Source organism: Numida meleagris, chromosome 9, assembly GCF_002078875.1.
Source record: "Numida meleagris isolate 19003 breed g44 Domestic line chromosome 9, NumMel1.0, whole genome shotgun sequence".
Taxonomy (NCBI): domain Eukaryota; kingdom Metazoa; phylum Chordata; class Aves; order Galliformes; family Numididae; genus Numida; species Numida meleagris.
In genome coordinates this window covers 3,097,497-3,106,848 of record NC_034417.1, presented here as the reverse complement: position 1 = coordinate 3,106,848, position 9,352 = coordinate 3,097,497, and the positions used below count along the sequence as shown (strand labels likewise).

General features: G+C 38.1%; 1 protein-coding gene across 7 annotated transcripts in view; it reads right to left on the bottom strand.

Moving 5' to 3' along the window:
* CIB2 (calcium and integrin binding family member 2) overlaps positions 1,878-9,352 on the bottom strand; it is a 43,768-nt gene continuing 36,293 nt past the window's right edge. For 5 of the 7 annotated variants that reach the window (XM_021406756.1, XM_021406754.1, XM_021406760.1 and 2 more), the window contains 2 exons: positions 9,146-9,341; positions 2,995-5,886 (listed from right to left, as the gene is read on the bottom strand). In XM_021406756.1, coding sequence (XP_021262431.1) covers positions 5,844-5,886; positions 9,146-9,341 — 239 coding nt within the window. In that variant the 3' untranslated portion in view covers positions 2,995-5,843. The other 2 variants (XM_021406759.1, XM_021406755.1) reach the window with 1 other exon arrangement.

Sequence of the window (9,352 nt, the reverse complement as noted above, 5' to 3'; positions counted from 1 at the left end):
ATTTCAGAAAATAATCGGAATTTATTAAAGTCTCTAAAGCATGCGTTTTTCTGATTTCCGCTAAGGCCACACTTGCTTAATTTTTACTGGACATTTCAATTTTAAGGCGTGCTGAGGCCACCGTCAGTCCGGAGAACACAGGACAGACAGACGTCAAGTACTCTCCAGCCGAGAGCCGGCTGCGGGCTGCTCTGCAAGGGCGCCACCTGGCGGCGGCGCGGCACAAGTGCAGCGGCAGGACGAGCAAACGCACACGGGCTGCGTCCCGGCGCGACGGCTGGCAGCGACAAAGGGCAGCACGCGGGAACCAGCCGCCATGGAAGGTGACAAAGTAAAGATGGAAGTAACAGAGATCGGGCTGCGGCCTGCAGGCTGTCACTGTGAGTCTCGTCTTACGGTATTCCTTTAAAACAACGTTAAATGAAAGCGTGTTACTAGGTGGCTTGCTTATTGCTTGTTTTTAGGTGTTGCTTTACTCACTTCCGCCAGATCCTTTTTGTCCATAAAATACTTTGAGAGCATAGAGCTAGAGATAACGCATACACGGTAGCCAGTTTAATAGAGGCTTTGGATAATTGCTCTTTGTCCATTTTTGAAAGCACTCAGTCACATCTCAGCTTTTTTACAACATGAAACATGTTGTTTCACTTTTAACGCCCACCTCAAACTTCATAAATCAAAGAGAGAAACGGTGTTCAGGACTTCGTACCTGCGGTGTCCTGCAACATTGCTCTTTACGTGTGGATAGGGATATTCCTTCACTATCTTCCCCTCGTTTGTTTTTCTCATTGTGCCTCTGTTCATGCGGACGGATGCCCAAGTTAAACACCTGATTGCAAGACCAAGAATTTCTTCAGCTGTTACACCACATTCAGGTCACGGGGGGCCTAAGAAATACACTGAGTACCTTCCAAAGCAAGGGAGGTCTTCCTGCACGTGGAGACAATAACCTAATTGTGGAATGACACACAGCGTCAGGAAGGGAATAAAGAATTCTAGCTAATGTAAATTTTAAAATATAGAAAAAGAACACTGAGGCCAAAAGAAATTGACCTCTGAAGTCAATCAAGATCCTTTTAATAACCCAACCCAGAATTTTGCAACCCGTTATTTTATGATATGTATTACTAGATACAGAAAAACACATCCCACGAGGATTTAATGATTAACCTTGTCTTGAAAGAAATAGGAAGTTATCAGGCCGATGTTTTGATGAATAGCGAGTAATTTTATCATCATCTCTCAATGTCTGTATCTTGTGAAATGCCTGAATCAACTAATTCACCTAACTTAATCTACTTGAAATAAAGACTGAGGCTTGAATCTCTTTGTACTCAATCAGAACTGAGTATCAGGATTGATTTATGTTACTTTTCACTTGGGTATGTAAATCAAAGGAACTTCAGGCTCCAAGTCCTTTATGTAAGCGGTTGCCAGGAGGAGGAAGTAGTAAAATGCTATAAATACCACTGACTAAAATATGATCACTCTAAAATATGTCCAAAATAAATATTATTGCAGATATAGAGGCTCCATTTTCATTATGTTCAGGTTAAGTTGGTCTTTTACCCCTCGGATACTCAAAATTTCCACTGAGGCTTTTAACAGCCAACCATACTGCTAAACAAATGTTTCTTGATGCATACTGTGTATATTTGAACAGCAAGCCAAGCTTCAAGCTTAACCACCATTACAGGTTCCAAAGTAGAGAGCACTGTCATGCCTATAGATACAGCAGAATGATTAATTTCTATACTTTATCAATTATTTGAATAAGCATATTTCAGCCCTGAAAGACTTAAATTTACAGTAATTGGAATGACGACTGGAATGGAAGTTAATGCGCTTAGCCCACAAATTCTCAAAGCACAACAAAATGCGTCAAAAGTTTTAATAGTTATGACTTTGATACAGAAGCCATGTAAGTGACAGAGCCCTTCTATTGACTGTTAGAACAGTAATACATGTATGATTGTCTCCAGGCCCCAGTACCTAGACAGTACTGGAATTTAAAAAAAAAAAAGAAGAAGAAATCTAGCTGATTTCCAGCTGGAGAGGAAAGAGAAATACTGAGCTGCATTCATGCACTTTATGGGAAAGATTGCATAGCTGGTTTAGATAGAAAATGTCTTTTTATGTCCTTAGTAATAGTGCTGTGCTTCTTTAATTTCTTCATGGATTATAGATGATCGTTTTCTTCTATTCAATGTTACCAGACCATAGAATGAGTAAAATGCAAGACTCCCTTTGAGAATAAGGACGCAGTTTCAAAGTTTCTCTTGGGAAGAAATGAATCACATATGCAGTAATCATATACAAAATGCAAATATTTCAAGTTTCATAAGGACGTGACAATCCATAAAATATCAGTTGAAGGTGAGCACCAAACCCAGCAACTGCCATTTCAGTGACTGAAAGGCAAACCTGGGATGTGGTTGTCTTCAACACTGGGAACTGGATCTTGACTGCAGTTCTTTCATGTAAGATTATTTCCGTGCAAGATCCCCAGCTGTACAACACAGTGATAGAGGCATCTCATTATTTAAGGCCCATGCTTTTTTTTTTTCTTGGAGAAGTCACCCAAGCTAATCTTTTTTCTTTTTTTCTTTTTTTGCTTGTAAGAGCAGTATTAAATATTCATAAATATAAAAATTATGTGGAAATAGCTTTAGTAACATTCTGATTCTGCCTGTTAAAAAAAAAAGAAAAAAGAAAGCAAGTAACCACAACCCAGCAAGCAACCATCTTTGCCAGAGTGCTTGGCCAGCAGCGAAGATAAAAATGCGACTGTTCCAAATATCCTGCAGATCAAATGATGCTTCTCTCTCTTTGCAGACCAGAATCATTTCAGTATTTTTTGAGAAGAAGCCACAAGGAGAGGACAAAAGCCCCCAAAGCGCCTGAGATTCAGATAGGCTGGACTGACAAATCATTCTGACAACACTGGCTCGCACACAGTTCTTCAGATTCTTATGTGGAAAGTACTGCAAAGGAAACAAAAATATTAAGAGAGATACAAACATTTATCACTACGAGCAACATTTTCCTTAGAACACGTAAAGAAAGGTGTTCCATAAAGATTCTGGATCTCTGTTCTCTCCTGTTCTTTCTCCTAGTAAGGACGTTTGAGAAAGCAAAAAAAAAAACCTGAAGCCCATTTCCATTGATGCTGAAGTATTTCAAGATGAAATGCATTCCTAAGCCTACTAAATTTTACTCCTTTTTACGGAATGTCTAACAATTAGGAAGATCAAGTATAAAAAATGAATTGGTATTAGAATTATAATAAGATGAAGAGTGACAGCATTTAAAGAATTTCTCATTTTGAAAGCAGATCTAATAATTTTGAACTCTGGTTTTACTAGAATTCTTAAGATCTTTTGGACAGGGAGACATTTTTTAATTTTCAGTCATATGTTTTGTGATGAGGATATTAATGGATTGATAATAAAACCACACGATCACTTTTGGAATGCAGCTACACCATTCAACCTGCAAAAATCTTTTTTTAGACAGTTCTTCACATAATGTAAGAAATTACGTATAAAGCTACTCCAAATGCAAGGAATGCTAATATTCAGCCACAGGTTGAACTCTTGACAAGGACCCAAAAGTCAATACTCAGGCCTGCACCCAAGCTACTGGACTTTAACAGTGAAGAGACTTAATATTTAACCTGGAAATTACTGCCATTTTGATGTACTTATGCTTTGTTGCGATGGGGATATTCTCACTTTTCTTCTGACGTTTGATAATACAATATTTACTTGAGAAAACTTCCAGAAAACTGCCACTGATTAAGTCTCTGGGGCAATTTATTACAACATTAGTCCAGGCCACTTACTGCCTAACAGAGGAAATGAGTATCTGACAGAGCAAAATGTTGACTCAGCATTCAGTAAGCAGAAGGCCAAACCAAGCAGCTGGTAAATTTACAGAGATTTGGACAGTCAGTATTTTTTCCAGCCACACGTCCACGTTCTGGCAATAACGCTCCCCTGGTCAGGCACAGGCAAAGCACAAACAGAAACACCAGTCCGTGTGCTGCTAAACTGGGAGTTTTTGTAGGCCCACAACTGTAGTACATCTGAAGGAAACTCCAGTAAGGTTTTTCTTCTCTACTGCCCACAGAAAAATCCTCTGCTCAAGTGATGCATCAATTGTCAATATCTGGAAAATGGTCAACTTACATGGCAAGCAGGAATGCACTATGATCCATAAAAAGAGCTGAGTATGCAGTTCAATATTCTGAAATCCTGACTTAACAGGGATAATTCTGTTGAGGATCCTAGAGTAATAATTACTCTGTCCAGAATGCTGGCGTTGTAAGAAAAAAAAGCATTTACTTGTACACTCATGTTTTCCTTGCATCTTGCAATAACGATGGGGATATAGGGTGGTGATACCACTTTAAAAACAAAACCAGGGTAACTTTTTGGTCTTTCAGCATTGCAGTATCATATCCGCAATTTCACCAAATAGTTGTGATTCAGTTCTTCATTCCACAACATCATTTTACAGACTGTGTTTATGTTTTATTGCAGTTGAGTTCCAAGCACTTCTCAAATGTGCTGTCCCGATGTGCAAAGTACTGTACCATGAATTAAATCCTGTAATTAAAAGGACTTGAATTCTGGTTGCAGACTGAGACAACAAGCTTAGTAAAGTCAGAATCATCATCCTTGATCATATAAAGTTTAATTAGCCTGTCAGTAATAAAAAATGCTGTATTTTGAATAGCCTTCTCTTTGTGTGTAAGAGAAGAGATTCTGATCACTGGTAGAATTCTAGAAATTCAGAGGCACTGATAATATTTCTTTTATATAAAAGAGTTTATTCTACAACATGGTACATGCACAATGAGATACTGATAACACCCTAAGAAAAATTCACACTTAGTGCAGGAAAGATGTAGACAAAAATTTGTGGTGCAGATCTCAAATCTGCAAATGCCTTCAGTTTTTAGAATGAGCTAAAGCTAGACACTAGGACAGGAAACCTCAAATCTCTCTGCAATAGAATAAAGAATAAAGCAAGAATGACTACTTATTTTCTGGTTCATGTGGCAACTGCAGAATATAGATTTATCATTTTATCATTGCAAATTGTCTCATTCTCCAGGGCAGTTAAAATCCATGGTTGGACAAGGCATTTCTGTTAACTAGTTATCTGCATAGCAAGCCTTCTCTCAGGCTCTCAGGAAGATTTACATATTTGAAGAGAAACTGCCATCTTCTGAAATTATTTGATTAGAGGGCCAAGCAGAGCACTGGATTAAATCAAGTGCCAGTTGACTTCTTTATTGGATATACAGCAAAGCAAAACGTTTCCCAGTGGCACTTTTGCTACTGCACAGCATTTGTGTTCCTAAGCAGGTCAAACTAGGCAGACAAATTTGATGTTACTCTTGCAAAGTCCAAGATTATTTTTGTATTTCCGAGTGTCATTCTGAACTTTGAAAATTAAGCATTTTACTAATAAGAAAATACTGATTAAAAGTGGTTTCTTCCCTCTGTTTTCTCACTAATAATCTCTTGCCAATCTGTTACTTGTTTAGTCTTCAGGAACTAGATCATCTGCCCTTTAGACCAGGTCTTAGAAAATGCACAAAATGCTGAGACAAAGTTGCTGTCGCTTCAGCTTTGGATAGGAGTAGAGTCAGGATGTCAACTGTTACAGCAGGAAAGGCCCACAAGGGCTTCAGAGCAGCACATCTACAGTGACATCTTTCTGTTTCATCTGCTGTTTCTCTGTCCAGGTCTGGCAGCTCCCAGGTGATTCTAATGCCATATTCTTCTCAAGCTCCGTTTCAGATTGCTATAGTATGTTTCGCCCTCAGGCCTTCAAATAAGCTTAAACTTCCCGGATGATTTATAAACCAATTTCCTGTGGAAAATGTAACCAGTCTTGTAGAACAGAACACTTAGCTAATGCCAGCTCAGAGTCCAAATGCTTCCATTAAACTACACGCAGCTTCTCAATGATAACCGTTTTGAGCAAAATAAACCTACTGAAACCAATTTTTCTGAACTAGCAACTACCACTTATTTACTGCTTACTCAAGCTTCCAGAATAACAGTCAAAAAAGCATAAACCATCTTCCCTGGTCAACAATGAGCAGTGTTTTCTTCTAGTCTCTAAAAAAAGTCTTCAACATCAGCAGCGCAAATCAAGCAACAAACTTAACTGCATCTTCATTTGCTTGACAGCAGCACAAAGCTTGCAAAGGCTGACTGTAAGAGATTAAACCTACACTGTATCATTAAGTAAAGGTTTGAGAAGGAAGTGGTGACATGAGGAAAAAAAAATCAGTCAGCACAGAACGTGTGAACTTTAGTTCATATCGAGTACAAGCCTGGATCGTGGTGTCAAAATTAATGCCTGCTGTATGTATTAAATATGTATAACAGTCTTGCAGCTTAAAAAAAAATAACAGTGCTTTGATGTCTATGATATAAGTGCTTCAAAAAAATGAGTCTGCAAAGGAAAACCTCTGAAGGGCAGATTCCTATCAATAAGGTAAAGAAGATATTCTTCCTCAGTAATGAGATTTTACATTTGAATAGATGATAGCATAAAAATTTTCCATGTTTGTCAAAAGTCAGGTAAGCACGGGACTCATTTAACGAAGTAAAGAAGACAAAGCTGCATGACATACAGCTTTGCAGAGATCACATGGTGAAGCAGCGGCAAAGCCACAGATAAAACCTAACTGCCGTGCATCCTACACTTTGTACTCTTACGATGCAAAGAAGTGGCTTTTGGCAGGGAAACAGGAAAAGAATAGAGTAAGAATTTCTTTGCTGCAAACAAAAATAATCTGGGGCCTGGAAAAATACTTAACATTTTCTAAAGGATCACACCAATGCACCAATGTGGTATTCTAGGATCCAGCATTCAGAAATGTTGATTGCCTACGGCTTCAAAACAAAGTCTCTGAATACTGAAGTTTTCCATCTCCAAGCGCTCATGAACAATCAGTTTTCAAAAGTGACCACTGCTTTGATGCAGTGTGTCTAATTTTCAGAGCTGATGAGCAGCTGAAAGTATTAATCAATAAGTACTTCCATTTCCTTGAAATTCAAGTTTGGAAAGTATTCAGCTGGGCACAAAAAATGGAGATACTCAAAAGCAGATGAAATTACAGCTGTCTCTGGACATGGATGGGTTGGTACTTCTCCTGTTCATCTGCTAAAGATTTTCAAAAGGGACAATTTTACCAAGGTGAAAAAAGGCTTTCAAATCTTTTTGCACTATCAAGAAGATAGTTCAGGCATATGTTTGCCACTGGCACGTAGGGTTTTTGATGTCAGAACACAACAGAAGCCTGGAAAAGAAAAATAATGATGACACCCATTCCAATAGATATGGTGGCAAGTACTACTCTGCCATTCTCAGAAAAGGACAGGACTGCACAGCATCCTGCTTTTAGTTGGCAGTTTGCAAGCCTCTAGAACACAGCAGTAAAATCAGTCACGGCACAGGAAACCTCTGAAACTACAGCTTCTGCTGACGCTTCATGTTTGATCCATGCTATCTACCAGCCTTGTGGGTACAGCACAGCCTTTTCATTGACTAACTGAAATTCTACCTGACCCCAGCAGCTTCTATACAGAAAATAGTCTGCAGAAAATGTTTGGGGTTTTTTGCTATAAATATGTGTAAACAAGATATCATAATATGTACTCAGCCGAATCTCACCGCAATGATGATATATATCTTGTTCCAAAAGAGTTCCTCTTGCTAAGTTTGATTAGTATTGTATTAGTTATTAGTTAGTAATGTTAGTATTAGTATTTGATTTATATCTGGAATGCCAGATATATTTCTAATGTATGGAAGACACTCACATTGACTTTGCAGCATATAGTCTTCAGATGCTGATGTTTCCTAGGGTTCACAGGAACCTCATGCTTTACAGCAGAATTGTTGTGTTACAATGTTTTTCCTCAGAAATTTAATTTATCATAGAAAAAAAAAAAGCTCTCCTGTGTTCTGCAGGACAATTGTTGGATTATTTGTCTTCCCAAATGTTAAAACTTCTGTTATTAGCAATTATCACCAGTGAGCCACACTAGCAGCTTGGCTATCGTGTGTATGAACAAAGACTATTAAAGAAAAGTTATCAAGTTATCATGTGTTTATTATTAAATACAGATAATCCAGTCCACTGAAATTTGGGGAGAAACAGATCTAGGTTTTTAGCTTCAACCTACACTGCCAAGAGATCCAAGCTCCAAATGTGAACACCTCCCATTCTGGGTCTATCTTATTTTTGCTGGCTCTTTCTTTGCTTTTCTTTCTCTTTGCTGGCTCTATTCTTGTTCTACTTGAATAACAGTCTCAAGTGTAAGTTTATGCAGAACATCATACCAATGTGTAAAAATGAAAAATAATTGTTCTTTTTACAAGGTCTCTTTAAACACAAAACACATACGAAAACTCTGCCTAAAGATAGCTGGGCTTTATCTACAGAGTATTAAGAAAAATGCCACATATAAAAAATCTGTTATTAAAAAAATTCTATTTAGCAGTAGATGTTAAAAAAAAGCATGAAGTAATTAATCATTTTAATCTATTTTATGCCACCAGTATGAACCTGTAGCTCTCACCTTCTCGGTGAGAATAATCAATGTGTTTCCATATAGGTTTGTAATCTGCATGTAATATTTATGCACATTCACACAACCCACGTAGCCTTTGCCAATAAAGCAACACTTTCCCATTTTCCACTAAGGGGAGAAAAAAAGGAAACTAAACCTGCCATGACACTCTACATCTGTAATTTTGTTTAAAAATTAGTACATAAAAATCCTGGCACACTGGACAGGTTCCTATACAGACAACAGGGACCCTTGGTTGAAAACATCATGTATTTGAGCTTCTAGAAGATGAAAATTTCACACAAATACGGACAGAAAAAAAGGAGGGGATAACTAAAAGCCATTGACCTCTTAGGCTTAAGTTAGGACAGAACTGGAATATGCTCTGGAGAAGTAAATTGAGTTAGGGTAAGAAGTCATCCTCCAGTTCCTTGGTAAAACTCAGTTCTCTTTATGCCTGATATTTCTGATACTACGCTACACAGTCGACAGCCAGAAAGAACACTTGAAAATGGGCAAAGTGACAATCTTTTTCTTAATACCTGAGAAAGTCCGGTGCTTTGGAAATCATGTTTTCGAAATCTGCAAATCCTAATTTCCCATCACCATCCATGTCAGCTTCTTCTATCACTTTCTCACAAACTAGAGTGATTTCTTCTGCCGTTAGCTCTTCTCGGGTCAGCTTATTGAGGGTTTTTTCCAGGTCTGCTTTACAAATGAAGTTATCTGTGTTAAAATCTAAACAGTAA